Below are 19,067 nucleotides of genomic sequence, written 5' to 3'. Positions count from 1 at the left end.
AAAAACTCTTCTCACATGCTGAAAAACTAAACAAAAGAAAAGTGTTAGTTTTCCATCACTGGCATTAATAACATGTTCAAGAGGTCCTTAAGGGGGCCTCTAAACATACTGCACCGATAACAGTGCAAGTGAAAAAAAAATACAAGAAAATACAAAAAATAAAAAACAAATAATAAAAAAAATAACCCTTGCATCTCATTGCCCTAGCACAACATCTAAAAGATATAACCCCATAAGTATGAAAAATTCTACCCTATAGTGTACTATATGTAATGAATGGATATGACCATCTAGAACAGTGATGGGCAACCTTTTTGGCGTGGTGTGTCAAAAATCGGCAAAAAATCGAGCATAACTCGCGTGGTGTGTCACTTCGACAAAAAAACATAATTTTGCGCAATTTATAGTTTAAACTACAAAAATGTATAATTGCAATATATAATTGTATTTAATAAACCAAAAACAAATTATTTAACATACCTGCTTAGTAACTACTTACCTTTCAGGAGTCCTGCAGTGGGGGTGTAAGGCCTCTGTCTCCCAGCTCTGCCACTGTATGGAACAGTATAGAGTGATGGGAGTTATGATGTACTTTAGAGCATAATTATATAATGAAATATACATTGGAAATGGTACAGCATAACACCCATCACTCTCACACTTACCAATCCACATTTACCAATCCACACGCATACCAATCCACACGCATACCAATCCACACACATACACCACTCACACACATACACCAATCCACACACACATACCAATCCACACACACACCAATCCACACACATACACCAATCCACACACATACACCAATCCACACACATACCAATCCACACACATACACCAATCCACACACACATACCAATCTACACACACATACCAATCCACACACACACACCAATCCACACACATACACCAATCCACACACATACACCAATCCACACACATACACCAATCCACACACATACACCAATCCACACACATACCAATCAACACACATACACCAATCCACACACATACACCAATCCACACACACCAATCCACACACACATACCAATCCACACATACACCAATCCACACACATACACCAATCCACACACATACACCAATCCACACACATACACCAATCCACACACACACCAATCCACACACACATACCAAGCCACACACATATACCAATCCACACACACACACCAATCCACACACATACACCAATCCACACACATACACCAATCCACACACATATACCAATCCACACACACATACCAATCCACACACACATACCAATCCACACACACATACACCAATCCACACACATACACCAATCCACACACATACACCAATCCACTCTCACTGTATGCTTTCCTACCTTTCCTCTTTTCTCCTTACAGCTCCTTTTCCTGCTCTTCGCTCCTCTTCTTCTTCAGTTCTTCTTCCGAGGGCACGGGGTTCAGAGGGCACGGACAGCGGTGGGCGCGGCTTCCGGCGCACAACAGCTGTTGCCGCGCGGATCGCAAGGGAGGGGTATCGGAGGTCTTTAACAGACCTCCGGCTCCCTTGAGTGATTTTAAGCCGGGTTCAAGGGAGATCCTTGAACCGGCTTAAAATCACTCAAGGGAGCCGGTGGTCTGTTAAAGACCTCCGATACCGCTCCCTTGCGAGCCTGCTCCTCCACCGCCCCGCCCCCCGCTAGGTACGCTACTGCACGTCCCGCCCCCCCTTTTTGGGGGGGGGGTGACACGCGCAGGATTTCCTGCGATTCATCCTCGGCTCCTGCACGGCCGCCGAGGATGAAAGAATCTGTGCTGGAGGAACGGGTCCTCCAGCACAGATTCTTTCATCCTCGGCGGCCGTGCAGGAGCCGAGGATGAATCGCAGGAAATGCTGCGCGTGTCACCCCAAATGGCTACGCGTGTCACCACTGACACGCGTGTCATAGGTTCGCCATCACTGATCTAGAAAGAAAAAGGATGTGAGGTTTTCCATAATCAGGAGATGCAGCTAAACAAGTTTGGCCGGGTTTTTCTGTCGTAACACATACCCTGTGCCAAAAAATCTAAGCAACACAGGGGTGTTTGTGAAAAATAATTTATGTGGCCACCTTTTGACAGTGATTGGTGGCCAAATAGATGCATGAAGAATGCCCAAATATCCCAGATACGATAACTTTTGTGGGTATTTTTGGTTTATTTGTTTAAAATTAGAGTTGCAATCATACCTAATGTAAAAATGCTATGGCTTTGTAAAAAAATAATGTACACCTTATAGTATGTTCCCTACAAGTGCTGGGAAAGTATGGAAATTCTGTATAAATTACATATTTCTGAACTCAGGACACCTGATTTGATAGATTTGGAGGGGATTTTCCATCACTTTACCTAATTTTGAGAGTATTTTGAGAGAGGGGAATATATATAAATCATTAGGTTTTTTTCTAATTTTCGCTAGTTTTTGCCAAATTTCTCATCCTAAATGTTCAGCTAATTATCTACCTACGGTATCAAAAGAAAGCTTTCGCTCTCCTTGAAAAAAACAATATTTAGTTTACATGGGTACACTATTCACAGGAAAAGAGAATAATCACTGAACATACCGCAAAATGGCAAAATTGTTCCGGGGCTTGAGGTACCAAAAACCCCTGGGACTGAAGGGGTTAAAGTAGTTTCAAGCGGACAGTATGTTTCCAAAACAATAAGAATATCTCTAATAACACGGTAATAATTACAGTTTGATACACAACCTTTTTTTTTTTTTTTTTTGCCTGTATGTAGCGTGACCCTCCAGATGAGGAAATTCCATTTTGCACATTGAAGTCATTTCCAGCAACTATTGAGCATACTATACAATGGGCAAGAGATAAGGTAAACAAAACAAGCATTGGTACATATTTATTAACTCAATATTGTAGGTTTTTTTTAACCTTGTTCCCTTATTTCTTTTCTTTTATCCTATTTGCAGTTTGAGAGTTCGTTTACCCATAAACCTTCCATCTACAACAAATTTTGGCAAACACACGTATCGCCTGAAGACGTTCTAGAGGTATGACTAGAGCATAGTGAACAGCATGCTTGGAGGGTTTTGGTGGATAACATAGCTACGCATGGCCATTCATTAGCAGCCTCCTTGGTAAAAAAAACTATTGGTTGATTGGTCATTACTAAAGTATGACGTTAGAGCATGCTCAGCTTACACAGGGTGCATCTTGAAATATCTGGTGAGTTGTAGCATCCTCACAAAAAACTTCTCTGTTGAAGATCCTTGATGTAGTGATTATTTGCTCTAGGAAGGGGAATAGTAACATTTTTCGCATTCCTGTTTTCATTTTGGTCTTCATGTTTAGTTAAATAATTTTCTAAAATGATTAGGTACTAGACATGTGCAAATGGGCCAACATTTTTCAGTTCCTTTTTTGGCCCATTCATTTTGGAGCAATGTTTTTTGTTCCCTGCACATTTGGCCCATTTAGCAAAAAATTCTGTGGCATTTTTCAATTTGTTGCCCGGTGCCCACATTCACTCTCACACACTCACACTCTCATTCACTCTCGCACTCTCTAAAGGTTTTCTTACCTTTTCTACTGACCATTTCCGCATCTTCATCTTCTCTCTTCAATCCTTAATCTATCTTCTTCGTCCACATCTCCATGGACGTAGCCCGGCAGCTTCCCCCAAAATGGCAGCGCTGCAGTGACTTCCTCTCCCCAATCCTCCAATCGGACGAAAATATGGTGGCTATTGCAGTGACAACCTCTTCACCGATCATGAGAGAGTGTCAACGCACGCACAGCCGTATTGCCCTTAATTGGCGCTTTCGGTGACATTCTCTTCCCTGATTGGATGACGTCACCTCAGCCCCGCCATTTTGGTGGAAGTTGCCGGGTTATGTCCACAGAGATGCGGACAAAGTAAGATGTGGAAGGGGTCAGCAGTGACACTGCAAGAGAGCGTGAGTGAATGTGGACCAACAGATGATAGATGAAAATTCAGAGCTTTTTGCTTTGTTTTTTTCCCATTCGTGGGGGAAATGGTAAATTTGCAATTCGTATGAATCCAAATCCACAAGTCTATTAGTTATTGCAAGTAGAAATGTCAAGTGAAAACTGTCCAAAATTAGAACTTTTTTTTATTTTTGAAATTGTTCTGTTTGATTCTACCGCGTAGCAAAAGGATGTGCTTTTATTTGTGATTGCATGAATGTGTTATATATATATATATATATATATATATAAGAATAGCAATGCAGTGTGCAATTCTCAGAAGATGTGTTACTTCGCTCACTGTGGGCTTTTCCCCCCCAGAGGATAAAATCAGACGAGAGTCTAGAAGGCTGTTTTCACGTTGTAAAACTCCTGAGCCGAAAACCTAGGAACTGGACCCATTGTGTAGAACTTGCAAGACTAAAGTTTGAAAAGTATTTCAATCACAAGGTTAGTAGATATAATTTTACCACCAACAACTGAAAATATCATTAAATAGCAGGGCAATTTTTTTCCATTACGGTTAGGGGGTTATGGAAATGATTCTGTCACAAGGTGTGAAATGTGTTCACAAGTATAGTGAATTATTAATTACCGAATAATTAGTAGTCATGATTTTCTTAAAATCAATGTTATCATAAAATAACTTCTATTTGGTGACATATTGCTGATATTTAGTGTTGTTCTGTGTTGAATCCCAGGCGAAGCAACTATTACATTCCTTCCCGCTGGATACACGATTAAAAGATGGAAGTGAGTACAGTTTTAGTATGACATGAGGATGAGCTATATAAATGTTGGTAACCAAACAGAATAATAAGTCATGTTATAATTCACCACTGAGATTTAAATTCACGTGCATTGCTATTACATATAATATAGATCAGTATTATTACTGGGTTTCAGTTACTGCTTTTAAGGTGTTCAGGTTAAAATCATCAGAGAATCAAAATAATCTGTACACGTTGGCAGCAAGCTCACTCACGAGCGCTCTGAGCATTTATAAAATAATTACATAAGATGGGTATTTATGGTGGTTTATCTGAAAATGATCCACCATTGAAAGCACTAGGTATAAATCAAAAAAAGTAGAATATACAAATAACCACTGGTTCTTTTGGAAGAGGTACAAGGCAGGAGATTATAGGAAAAGTGGAGTGACAATCACAGGTTGCGTACGCCATATTTTAGAGCTGCACAAAACATGCATATCAATGAGTTTCAATAAACGCAGGAGAAACAGCTGGTTATATTGGTTATTTTACGCTCTTATAATTAGACACAAATCATGTGTTATCTTGCGACCGCCTCGTTTAATGTATTCTTCAAATTCTTTGTTGTTGTTCACATTGTTTTCCAGGTTTGTTCTGGCAGTCTCCCAAGCGGCCACCTATTCCAGTAGTGTTTGACGTAAAGGACCCTGTGTAAGTATGGTTTTCTGTGTCGGCTATTATTGGTTTGGAGGTAGCTGGGGGAATGAGTCGCTAAAGCTATGTTTTAAAATTTGCTGAATTTTCTATTAATAGTTTTGAGGTAGCTATAAGGGAGTGTATTACCTAAAGTATGTTTAAAATTTGCTGAAAGGTGTAAAGAAAACAATCCCTACACTTTGGTTGAAGAATTGCAACAAAAAAAAACTACTCAAAAGATAAAAACTACTGCAGCTAACATGAGTCTGTGTATTGGTATCTTTTGGGCTATTTATTTCTTTTCTATTCTATTTTATTTTTTATAGTTTTCTTTTTTGAGCTATGTCACTCTTTTGTTCTCCCTTTAGTTTTAGATTTGGTAGCAATTATTCATCACAGAACATAGGTTTTATAACAAGTTTGGATATTTCAAGTTCCAGGTTCTAGTGTTTTCGGGTCAGCATATTAAAAGGGACAGTTTAGTGCAGGCGCGTCCAACTGCAGGACTACATCTCCCATAATGCTCTTTCAGCTAAGGGGGCTGGCTGAGGAGGATAGGAGATATGTAGTCCTGCAGCAGCTGGAGGGCCGCAGGTTGGACACCCCTGGTTTAGTACATCAACATGCTTTCTTGTAAATAAATAAATACATGTACTTACCTTATAGAAGAAGCTGCAGCTTTGGAGATGCAGTGTTCCGCCCCTTCCGTGCTCTGCTTTTAATTCTTGTTTTGGCTGCTAAAATGCATAGGGCAGATTCTGGGGAATCACTTTATGCCTTTACACTGGGGGAAAAGGTCAAGTTAAAGGTGGCACATCAATCATGTCCATATCAAGTACATATGATAGCTGGAGTGTCACTTTAAATAGGCCAATCTAATCTAAAGATTAATATAAATCACATGTATTCATGTTACATGATCTGCATTTCCTCAGTCCAAACAAATGAGCTTGTGCAAGACGTTTAGCCCAATCTTTATTAACATGTATTTGCTTTTTGTGTGTTAAAAATTGCATCCTAATGTAGAGTTGTTTTTTTTTTCCTTGCTAGGCATTTCGCCTTTATAAAAAGTGCGGCCAAGTTGTTTGCAGAAGTTCATAATATTCATTTCACAGAAAAGGTAAGAACTTGGAGTGCATCATACAAGAGAAATCACAAAAAAAGGTTTCAGGTCCCTTAGGAAACTTCCATGTTTGTGTTGCATATGCAATACAGAGAATTACTACTTTTAGTGATGTTTGGAGTGGTGATGCTAGTTTATCATAAACCTCCGTATACGTGCCATGAGGGGCCATGTCGCAAAAATGAACTTTATTAGTTATATTACTAGTATGAGATTAAAAATAACATTTTGAAAATATTGTGCTGTTTGGGTTTAAAAAAAAAAAACACCTTTATTTGAATGCAGTCTGTATTCCCCGTCTTTAACAGAAAGTTGAATGCTCTATAACTTGCAGGTACTTTTTTGTATAAGTTGCAGGTACTTTTTTATATGGTCTCTGTAAACAAGATCTGCTGGTTCAACTGCCTTAATTTAATGTTGTCCAGTTGCCCACACTTTGCTTCCTATTGCATTACAAAAGGTAGCCATGTACTCAAGGCCAGTTTTAAGAGTTGGACTGTGGAGCAATTATACAAGAAGGGTCCATTCTCTTGCTTTTCTGCCTTTAGCAGCATATTTTCCTCCCCATTTCTCTGTTTTCCTCCCTCTTGCAGTCCCTTTTAATTCTCTCTTCTGCTCTTTCCCCACTCTTTAGCATTTTTTTGCCTAATCTCTCTTTTTCTTGTAACTTAGTGACATATTTTCTTCGCTTTTATTCTTTTACCTTCCTTGCCTCCCATTTAGATTTGTCCATCCCATCCATCTTTCTAGCTTCTTTTCTGCATCCCCTATATATATGCACACACACACACACACACACACACACACACACACACACACACAGACACACAAATACACATGCACACATATATACGTAATTACTGCATCCCTCGCTTCTCTCCTGTATGTTTCTTTTAGCCTCATCTCCGTTGCGATCAGTTCCTGCAATGCTTGGCAATCGTCCTCCCTCTCTTGATTCATGCGCGCAGAGAAATTATGTCATTTCTTGGTGCACAGTGAGGGAGCATGATTACCAACCTTGTGGGGCCCGATCAGAAGGCTCCTTCAAGGCACAGGTGAGTGGTATAGAGCTGTCAGAAGCCAGGAGCTCGAAGCAATTCCTCTATCTGCACCACTGTCAATCAGGCCCTTTGTGTACTAGATCGTTTGTACCTCTTCAGTTCTGCATACATTTGTCCGTTGCTTATGTTAACAGGACTTGTCTCAGGATGACATCATGGAGATAACATCTAGAATGATCCTGAAGGATTTTGCACCATCCAGCAAAGTACGTTTTTATGTTTGTTAACTATACTGTTATGCTGCCTTGCTTTTTAAGGCTCTTACACCAACAAGTTCCTTATAGTATTAACTAGTTGATGGTTTTTATTATTAATGTAATGTTTGTCTGTAGTGTTTGTGCTTAGACATTTGGCATGTAAATGACCCCTGAACAAATTCACTGTCTTGCCAACCTAAGAACCTTCATACTGGCACTGTTGCCGATAACGTACACAACAAACTTACTTTGAGAGCCTGCATTCTGTTAAGTTTCCAATAGGGTTTGTGGTTTGTGTAACAATTCTGAAAACACCACACAAGTACGTTTTCTTTCAGATACTTCTTTATTATTTTTGGCAGTGAAAATAAATATTCAAAATGTTTTTTATGTTCTTGGAAAAAACATCTTTTCAATAACAGGTAATAAAACTGTCATTCTGCTCTTCTATATTTAGTCTTAGATCTAGAAGCATCTGATAGTTATTAAAAGTCGTCCATAGAAAAATCCATCCAATAAAATCCATCATTTACTGTGTTTACCAAGCGGCCTGCATTTTAGCATAGAGAAAAATATATAGAGATTGACTCACCTGATTTCAAATGTATAAAACAAGCTAAAGGTAAGGTTTTATTTACCTTTGTTTGCTTTTGCATTTTCAATCTTGGACAGGGTAAAGAACACAGCCTACTTCCCAGAAGAGAACGAGGGAATCTCATAAATTAGATAACAATGTGGGTATTACATTAATGAAAGGAGTCTAAGCCTTATACGTTGCATAATGTATTTTCTAAAATACATTTTTATTCAGGGCCGTATTTGTTTTTACCATGTTTCACTAAAGGACCAGAGCAGTTTTTGTGCTTTTGCTATGACTTTTTATTTAACTCTGATTGCCCACTAACTCATTTAGTGCACCCCCACACAATATATATTGGGGTTTCTTTCAGCACAAGTAGGACTTTCTTTTGAAATAATAATTATTATAAATAACGCAATCGCTGGTAGCAGCAGTGCCCCCGCGATCACCATAATTGTGGCGACGTGGGGGCATTCGTTTTGGATGACGTACCTGGTACGTCATGGAACCGCTTGTACCATGTCCACATAAATTTTCAGGTACGTCTGTGGTCGCGAAGGGGTTAAATATCTTGCTATTGTATTGTTGACCTCTTGTACTATGCCGTTAAATATGTTATGGATTAAGAAGACAGAAATTATTTTTATCTGTACTAACTTATCATGTATTGGGAGGTATGATATGAATTAAAAGTTATATTGTGAATTAAATGGTCTACACAGTTCTAAAGATCTTTAACTGCCTTGTTGTAGATTGTTGAAACGGATGAGACTGTGGAAAAACCTGATCAAATCACAGTGAGCAGCGAGGATGAGCGAATAGCACTTATTCAACTGGGAAATGTCATATCAGCCGGCCAGGCCACTAAATGTAAGATCCTCCAGAAGCATTCCTTTACAGACTTTTGATGTATAGTTTTTCCCATTCACAGCAAAGAATGTGGTTAGGTGTGTGTGTGTGCGCATTTTTGGAATGTATGTCATTCGACTCTTCTACTACCCAAAGTGGTTGACCCAATTTGATTAATAAATACTTATCATTTATTATAAGTCATATATTTAGCACTCCCTTGAGGAGCATAGAAACATAGAATGTGCCGGCAGATAAGAACCATATGGCTCATCCGGTCTGCTCAACTTAGTCCCTGGCCTAGGATAGCTTAAATTAGAGGGGCAAAGGTTTAGAAGTAATATCAGGAAACTAGTTTATCCCATGCTTGCCTAAACTAGTTTCCTGATATTACTTCTAAACCTTTGCCCCTCTAATTTAAGACTATGTCCTCTTGTTGTGGTAGTATTTCTCCTTTTAAATAAACTCTCTTCCTTTATCATGTTGACTCACTTTAAGTATTTAAATGTTTCTATCATATTGCCCACCATTATGTCTTTCTTCCAACCCATACATGTTAAGATCATTTAACCTTTCCTGGTAAATTTCATCATGTAATCCGTGAACCATTTTAGTAGCCCTTCTCTGAACTCTTTCCAAAGTATCTATATACTTCTGGAGATACGGTCTCCAGTACTGTACACAATACTCCAAGTGAGGTCTCACCAGTGATCTGTACAACGGCATGAGCACTTCCCTCTTCCTACTGCTAATACCTCTCCCTATACAACAAAGCATTCTGCTAGCATTTCCTGCTGATCTACTGTATTGTCTGCCTACCTTTAAATCCTCAGAAATAATTACCCCTAAATCCCTTTCCTCACACGTTGAGGTTAGGACAGTATCAAATATTCTATACTCTGCCCTTGGGTTTTTATGCCCTAGATGCATTACTTTGCATTTATGATCTTAGTATCCACATCAAGGGGTGTTTTTGTTGAAATGTTTCTCTGTTGGTAGGTGACCTTCAAGTGAAGCCACTCTCATTTGAAAAGGACGATGACAGCAATGAGCACATCAATTTCATTACAGCAGCATCCAACCTGAGAGCCAAAATGTACAACATTGAGCCTGCTGACAGACTAAAGACCAAGCGCATTGCTGGGAAAATCATTCCTGCTATAGCGACAGCCACTGCTGCAGTGTCTGGACTGGTTAGTAGTTAGAAGCTTCATTCATAAAATAAAAGATCAACTTTTTGTTGATTAAATCATGACACACGGTGTAATATGTCTTGTGTTGTCGATCATCTGAGGTAGTTTTTTTTTCCCCCCAAAATTTTTAGACCTGCTAAGGAACTTGGAACACAACCGGTGGGAGGGTTGAGCAATTTCTAGAAATGTGGGTCCCCACCACTGTATTTGCTATGAGTGTTTGGTAGATTAAAAAGCCTCACACACAGAAGCAGATTGTTAAAATTATGAGATTGGGCTTCCTCTTTTGGATAGTGAATGTATTTTACACATGTCCTATAACCCCTCTAAATTCCCAGGTTGCACTGGAGTTGTTAAAGGTCATAGGAGGCTATCCTTTTGAAGCCTACAAGAACTGCTTTTTCAATCTAGCCATTCCAATCATTGTATTCACCGAGGCTGCTGAAGTCAGAAGAACACAAATAAGGTAGGGCATGACCTCCTGCGCTAAAACTATTTTTCTGTGCACAATTTATCAGTTTAATTTATGACAACACACTGGGGCGTTATACATTCCTGATCTTGTCCAGTTTGTGGGAGGGAGTTCTCGGTGATGCATTGTTAGATGACCCTGTTGAAAATCACAGAAAGTAGTAACTCTTTTAAAGGCTGTTGTGTTTTACTCTGTTTTTACAGAAATGACATTTCATTTACCATCTGGGACAGGTGGACAATATATGGCAAGGAGGACTTTACACTTCTAGATTTTATTAATGCTGTCAAAGTAAGAATTTTATTGTATATTTTACTAGAATTATTATGGTTGTTATCTCTGGGTGACACTTATCACTTTATGTAGACACTTTCTTTAAGGAAAGTTGGTATACTAAAACTAATGGATGATAATTTGCCGATAATGCTGGTTGTCGCCATGTATGTGCTAACTTCCGTACAAGATGCACTCCAATGTGCATTAAGAAAATTCAATAATGGAGTCTGTGGTGTCCCTTTATGAGCTAATCATAAGGCGTTCCTGATTTCTTCTTGTCTGCAAGAATGTCTCCGTAATTAATGTTTTCTTTTAATAGGAACAGTATGGAATAGAGCCAACAATGGTGGTACAAGGAGTGAAAATGCTTTATGTTCCTGTAATGCCTGGGCATGCAAAAAGATTAAAACTTACGTAAGTTCCTTGCATTTGCTATTCATGCATTCTTCTTGCTTTAAAAAATAGCATTATTGGAACTATTATACATGTTTTGTTTGGGTATACAAGGAATAGTGAAATGTATGTACATTTGTGTATGTAGTTTGAAAGCATTGGTTTCAAACCCAGTCCTCATGGCACAATAACAGTGCAGGATTAAGTCATTACCACCATCTGTTTTATTAAACAATATGGACCAATAGTGTGCCTTGATAAGTCGGGAACCACTGTTCTAGAGTGCTATTATGCCACAGTTCTAGAAAGTAAAGTGGAGTTTATTCATTTCACCTCCCTGATATTATTATGCATTAGGAAGGTCCAGCCCCAGTGATCTTCTCCTCAAGAAGTGGCTGAGCTGGCCCTAGGTCAAATTGCCCTTAGAGAGACACTCCAGGCATCATATGCGCTTTAATGCATGATAGGTGCAGGGTGCAGGGTCCCTGCAAGAGATGCATTTGGCCAATGTTTAGACCTTAGTGTGCATGTGTAAAGTCTTCCCATTTCAATGGGAGAACTTTCCTACCACTGATTGGCTGCTTAAGCTGTCAATCAGTGACTGGACATACGCTAATTTATTTAATTGGCTCATGGAGAAGCAAGGAAGTTTTTGTAGCATGGCTACAACTGGGTTTTTTTTCCAGCTTTAGAAGAATGTAATCAAAGTATGCACTATTAATATGCGTGTTCTTTAACCCCTTCACGTCCAGTGACGTACTACGTACATCATGCCCAAGTGGGCTCATTGGTTCTGTTATGTACCTGGTACGTCATGGAAAAAAAATGCCCTCACGTCACCACAATTGTGGTGATCAGGGGGGGCACTGCTGCAGCAGACCACCACAGCCACCTCGACCCCCTCCCCAAGCCCTTGATCCGGTGATCGTGTTCCAGCTGCCACAGGCAGCTTCAGGGAAGGAAGCTCTTTGTTGCTTGGGTCCCCTGACAAGTATGGGGACCAGCCACAACATTCCCCTGCTGCCTGATTGCTCCATGAGACATGGCTCCAGTAAATCAGTCCCTGCACGATGAAAACCTGAATGTGTGCATTACAGCTCTGGCCACGTCGCTACCCTGTGGTGTGAAACAGCCCTGATTCTAAAGAGGTTTCATATTCACTTGGTTTCTCTACAAATTTCTCCACTTTAGATTTTCAGAATACAAAGTCTATTTACTGAGCGTGCTCATGTCAGTTTATGGCTTTGGAAACCCTCTATAGAAGCAAACCCATAAAAAATAAAACTTTTAGCATAGAGGAAGTGTAGAGGGGTTTATTATTATAGATCACTGTGAAACATTTAGATTCACAAACATTTTTGTTTTGTGGTCGTGTCCCTCCAATGGTAGCCCTCAATTAAGATTAAGCATATGTAGAATATTAGGCAATGCTGATTATGTTTAATTGTCTCCTCCTCTGTTCTTCTTCATACAGAATGCACAAACTTGTGAAACCTGGAGCAGGCAAAACATACGTAGACCTGACTGTGTCTTTCGCACCAGAAGCAGATGAAGCTGAAGACTTACCAGGGCCTCCTGTGAGATACTACTTCAGACAGCAGAACAATTAACAGCCTCACCAGTGTTAACCCAGTGTGTCTGTGTCGATATTAGATGTCACAGCTCGGTGAAGCCTTAATTAAGAGGAAAACATGAAAGTAGTGAATTGCACTAATGTTTTGCATAACAGAAAACCGGGTTTATAGTGTCCCTAGTGCTGACCTTATTTGTTTACCAGGATACCTAGTTATGGAGCTATTTGGGATGCAATATAGTTTATGCTACAACTCAAAATAGTCAAGAAAAGAGAATGCAGGGCGAGGACCAAGAAGATTTTTGATGTTCAGTTTGTTGCGTCTGCAAGAATATTGTCTATATACAATAATCTGTGCCTTGCGGTAGAAGTATGTTGAAATTATGTCCCAAGAAGCTCTGTGTGCATAGTATAAATATTTATGTTTTTGTAGCTACATATGTTTTCCAGTGTTTATAGTATATCTACCTTTGGTGCAGATCATGGCTAAGCAGAAGCAGTAAAGGTTATGTATAAACAGCAATTGTGGAACAAAGTGATAACATTGGTACAGTTTCCATAGCAGCCAATGGCATGCTTTAGCCAACTGCTCCACAACTCTCTGCACCCAAATTCATCCTTAAAGATAGCCACAGTGTGTGACGTTGACACATTCTGCAGAATAAAAAAAAAATCCCTTGAAAAAAAAATTGGCATAAATACCTTTGAATTTGACCCAAGGATTCTGTAATGCTTTATTAAAGCCTGGTTGCACTTACACACAGATGCCCTGTATACGTGTGCCTATATGCGAATTTTACGTATACGCAATATCACCTTGTGGGAATAGATACCTGCAGCTATAAAAATCACACTTCTCCAGTATCTGGGTTTTTTTTAATGTCGTTTGAGATCACAGGGCTTATAGACACGGATACAAATCATTTCAATTATACACATTCAATAATATGTGATCTCAGGGAGAATTAGTTTTTGGGTGATGGGACATCTCTATAAAGGCTGGGATGCTCTAAACAATTCTGCCAATGCAACCTTGCAGCAACTGGATAGAACCAAGAGACAAAATAACTAAGAAATTCCATAACTGTACTTTTTTGTCTAGTATACCCAGCCTTTGTTTAACTACTGGTTTCGGGTCTGTGCTTTATTAATATTGTATCTAAGACTTGAATTTAATAAACCCATTCACTACTGGAATAGTCCAGAGGTTCGACAGGGGTACAAATATGAGCCACGTTATCAAATCAGCAATTGTTTTTCTGGTTTTGGTTTTTTTTTTTTTTTTTGCTTTTCATTACACTCAGGAGCTTTAAATGCCATATGCAAGCAAGGCTGTTTAAACTGATGCCTATAGTTATAAAGTATTTTGAAGATGTAATATTTTAGGTGAAAAACTGCCTTTTTGGTATACAGTCTAATGAAGAGTAGATATTTAAAATAAAAGTGCAGTTCATATTTTTCTGTTTGTATGGAGTACTTATTGGATATGTATATATATTTGAAATGGTCAATAGTGCATAAACAGCTCCACTTCTAGTAACGCTCCCTTTTATGTAAGGCCAGCATGCAAGGATCTATCTAGTGCTGCACGTTGTTAACTTGCTGTGGGAGAGTAACCGAGTAAGCCAGGTTTATAAGGAACAATGCTGGGCCAAACCACCATGGACAGCAGCAGAATGTTTAATTCAGATTTAACCTGATCAGATGCCTTAAATGAAATCTGGCAGCTTTTTGTTAATGTACACATAAACATAGTTGTTTAAGGAACTTACCTTTTCAGCCCTTCAACTCCCCTTGAAGGCCTAGCTGCATGTGCAAATGGGAGCAGAAACCAATTGCCTCCTAACACTGCTGAAGTGAACATCGATGCCATTTCCACCAATGTTCGGTAGGGGACAAAACAGAGCATCCGAGTTGATTCCTCATTGGTCCATTTTGCCAGTTCAGTCATGACTTTAGCCATGACTATAGTCATCCTTGATTGGTTCCCCTAGATCCTTGTTCATATTGGGTCTCTGTGTCACCGGGTGCTACATTTTTTTTTAACCTTGGCAACAGTTTACAGTTTCATTTGCAAAAGAAAAAGAAAAAAGAGCCTACATGAAAAAATGTAAGAGAGGTAAATCAAAGAGTGAGAAAAAGCCACACAAATCAAATATTGATAATCAGGGACTAAATAGCATAACTTTAACTTAATGCATATGAAGAACCTAATTCAAAGTAATGAAAAAGACAATGTGAAAATGTGGGAAATAGAAGATGAAATTAATAAAAGTACACTTATTATACAGTAAAAATACTTACTAGCAGCAAGCATAATACCTGACGATGACTGTATTGAGTGTGGAATTTCTACACTGACTAATGTGTTCACAGCTAAGGTGCCTGCTGGTATATACAAAAAATAAACTGAAATAAGGTGGCCAGTGGACATACAAACCCCCAATTTCCAAATGAGTGACTAAAAAAACATTATTGACAATATATTATTGAAAAAATATTATTGAATATTATTATTATTGATTATTATTATATTATATTAAAGACATGAGTGGGACTGCTCAACAGATCGTGCACTCTGTAATTTGCACATTTTCACATTGTCGTGTTCTTTATTTTTGATTAGGTTTTTAATATGTATTAAATAAAAAAAATAGGTTTCGGTTCTTGTGAGTCCCATTATTTTGCTTTGTATGGTTTCACTTCTGTTTCACTTCCCTGCTTTGATCGTCGCTGTTCCTATTTTTGATCTCAACTTGGCTTTTTGGCTATAACTTTTCCTGCTTCTTTGGCTACATTACTAGCATTGCCTTATTGGTTCTACTGCTGGCCAGGGACCATTTACATAGTACGGGCAGTCATTGATTACCCGGAGGCTCAACCAAAAGGGAAAGTTGGCTCTTGCAGGTGAAAACCTTACCTGTGATGGCAGATATTCCAATTTTAGGTTCCATATAGAGACTCTCACCATGATGTAGAAGAATAATGCACTTGGGGCATTATATGTAATAGAAGAAATGGTTAAAAAGACATTTCTATATGTGTTTTCCTTCTGTCATGAGGTAATTTCACTCCAGTGCAATACCTGATCTCATTTCCAGATGATTCTAGAATACTGAGAAAGACATAGGCATTAAGGAAGTACATGTTTATCTGAACTTTAAGTTCTAACTACAGTGCTATGAAAGAGTAGTTGCTCCTTTCTGATTTTTTCAGATCATTAAACTAATTTTAATATAAGACAAAGACAATGTGAGTAAACACTAAATGCAGCTTTTAAATGGTCGCTTCATTTATTAAAGAGTTAGTCAAAACCTATATCACTCATGTGAAAAGTAATTGGTTGTGCCGCCCTTGTTAGCCCCAACTGTAATCAAATGTCTACAATAATTGGCATTGAGTCTTTTCATTCATCCACAATGGATTTTTGAGCATGAACTGCCCTTCTAAAGTCATGCCACAGCATCTCAATCGGATTAAATTTAGGACTTTGACTAGGCCACTCCAAAACCTCTCTTTTTGAGCCATTTGGGTGGACTTCCTTGTTTACATTGTCTTGCTGCATCAGCCAAATGCACATGAACTGATTGCTGGACATTATCCTTCATGATTTTTTTGGTAGAGAGCAGAATGCATAGTTATGGCAAGTCACAAAGCAGCCCCAGACCATCACACTACCACCACTGTGCGTATGATCCTATTATGGAATACTTTGTTAGCTTTACACTAGATGTAAGGGACCATGTCTTCCAAAAAAAAGTTCCACTTTTGACTCATTGGTCCACAGAATATTGGGGGTCATCAAGATGTTTGTTTTTTTTGTTTTTCGCTTTGCAACTCTCCCATGGATGCAATTATTGCAGTCTCTTTCTTGTTGTGGGATCATGAACACTGACCTTAACTGAGGCAAGCGAGGTTCTTTATATGTTAGTCTGGGTTCTTTTGTGACTTGGATGAGTTGTCAATTCACTCTTGGAGGAATTTTGGTAGGCTAACCACCCCTGGGAAGATTCCCCACTGTTCTTCATTTGTAGATAATGGCTCTCATTGTGGTTCACTGGAGTCCCAGAGCCTTAGAAATGCTGTAAGGACACTGTATCCAGTGCAGGGCTGCCCTCCACTTTAGCCTTAGTCTTTCCCTTGGGCACCATCTAAAGGTGTTCTGAGCACAAGCAGGATATGAACTTGGGGCTCAGTACAGGCAGGAAACTGGAAGCGCACTGCCAAGGCAAGAGGTTGGAGCACAGCTGGGAAGCCCGCTGGCAGGGCACACGGCTGGGAAGCCCGCTGGCAGGGCACACGGCTGGGAAGACCGCTGGCAGGGCACACGGCTGGGAGTGTAGGTAAGTCTGGGACGTGCCGGGGTCTGGTACACAAGTCAGGATCGAGAACGTAGCCAAGGTCCTACACAGGAAACAGATCCGGTGCAGCAAAGCAGTAGCAGGAACACAATACTCTAGCACTGAGTCTAGGGTGATGCCTGGTTTATATTGAGCCCTAATTAGCCTAACGAGAGGCAGGTGTGTCAGGAGCATGCAGGAACAACATGGTCTAAGGAGGCGATCCGCCTGGTGGAGTAGTGGATAAGTGATTTGCCTAGAATCCACAGTGTTTCAGCTTCTAATCCCTGTGGTTCCTGACAAATGTCTTTGTAACCCTTTCCAGACTGATAGATGTCAGTGACTTTGTTTCTCATTTGTTCTTGAAGTTCTTTAGATCGTTTCATAATGTTGCTCTTTAAGACTTCACTTTGCAAGACAGGTTCTATTTCATTAATGTTCAGATTCCTCAGGGATGGTGGTTATTATGCCTGGATGTGTCTAGTGAAATTGAACCCAACTATCAATTACATTTAGTTAATTGGCTGATTTAGTAACTAAGGGGGCAATTACTTTTTTTATATAGGGTCAGCTAGGGTTGAATAGCTTTTTCCTTCCATACATAAAATCATAATTTAAAAACTGTATTTTGTGTTTATCTCGGTTATGTGTCTCTAATAAATAAAAAATAAAAAAATAATGAAATCATGAATGTATCTATCGCTATACAACTCACCAAATTTCAGAATGATGTGAACAATGAGCTAGCTATTTACATTTTAATTGTATAAAAGCCCTATTTACAATCTCCCTAGTCAGAGTGTGTCATGACTTTGTTTTCAGCTTACTGACTCACTAGCCTTAGGGCACATTGTGGAGGTGACAATAGATGAGCATTACTGTTATGTGCCGTCATCCTTGCTATACATGGCAGTGATGTGCCCCACTAATGCCTGCTTTGTTATTTTCACAACTGTTCCAACGATGTAGTCTGCAGCTATTCTTAAATAGCATTTGCAGAAATTAATATTACTATTTACAATAACATTTCAGACATTTAAACCAAGATTCCAAGTTCCTATTGAAATATGCACTCACTGGCCAGTTTATTAGGTACATGTTGCTAGTACTGGGTTGGACCCCCGTTTGCCTTCAGAACTGCCTTCATTCTTCCTGGCATACTTTCTACAAGGTGATGGAAACATTCCTCAGAGATTTTGGTCCATATGGACATGATGGCATCACGCAGTTGCTGCAGTTTTGTCAGCTGCACATCCATGATGTGAATCTCCCGTTCCACTAAATCCCAAAGGTGCTCTTTTGGATTGAGATCTGGTGACTGTGGGGGCCATTTGAGTACAGTGAACTCATTGTCAAGTTCAAGAAACCAGATTGAGATTATTTGATTTTTGTAACATGGTACATTATCCTGCTGGAAGTAGCCATCAGAAGATAAGTACACTGTGGTCATAAAGGGATGGACATGGTGAGCAACAATACTCAGGTAGGCTGTCGCATTTAAACCATCCTCAATTCGTACTAAGTGGCCCAAAGAAAATGTCTCCCACACCATTACACCACCAGCAGCCTGAACCATTGATAAAAGGCAGGATGGATCCATGCTTTCATGTGGTTTACGC

General features: G+C 39.4%; 1 protein-coding gene across 1 annotated transcript in view; it reads left to right on the top strand.

The window, feature by feature from the left end:
- UBA6 (ubiquitin like modifier activating enzyme 6) overlaps positions 1-13,871 on the top strand; it is a 29,136-nt gene extending 15,265 nt beyond the window's left edge. The window contains exons 21-33 of the mRNA XM_053461702.1: positions 2,778-2,867; positions 2,965-3,045; positions 4,304-4,432; positions 4,684-4,735; positions 5,343-5,406; positions 6,442-6,511; positions 7,710-7,781; positions 9,105-9,222; positions 10,201-10,394; positions 10,733-10,860; positions 11,070-11,157; positions 11,462-11,556; positions 13,010-13,871. Of these exons, the coding sequence (XP_053317677.1) occupies positions 2,778-2,867; positions 2,965-3,045; positions 4,304-4,432; positions 4,684-4,735; positions 5,343-5,406; positions 6,442-6,511; positions 7,710-7,781; positions 9,105-9,222; positions 10,201-10,394; positions 10,733-10,860; positions 11,070-11,157; positions 11,462-11,556; positions 13,010-13,145 (1,317 nt within the window). The 3' untranslated portion in view covers positions 13,146-13,871. The remainder of the gene's footprint in view (positions 1-2,777; positions 2,868-2,964; positions 3,046-4,303; positions 4,433-4,683; positions 4,736-5,342; positions 5,407-6,441; positions 6,512-7,709; positions 7,782-9,104; positions 9,223-10,200; positions 10,395-10,732; positions 10,861-11,069; positions 11,158-11,461; positions 11,557-13,009) is intronic.
- The last annotated feature ends 5,196 nt before the right edge of the window (positions 13,872-19,067 follow it).

This window comes from Spea bombifrons, chromosome 1, assembly GCF_027358695.1.
Source record: "Spea bombifrons isolate aSpeBom1 chromosome 1, aSpeBom1.2.pri, whole genome shotgun sequence".
Taxonomy (NCBI): Eukaryota; Metazoa; Chordata; class Amphibia; order Anura; family Pelobatidae; genus Spea; species Spea bombifrons.
The sequence above is the reverse complement of the archived record's forward strand: the minus strand, read 5'-3'. Positions and strand labels throughout refer to the sequence as shown.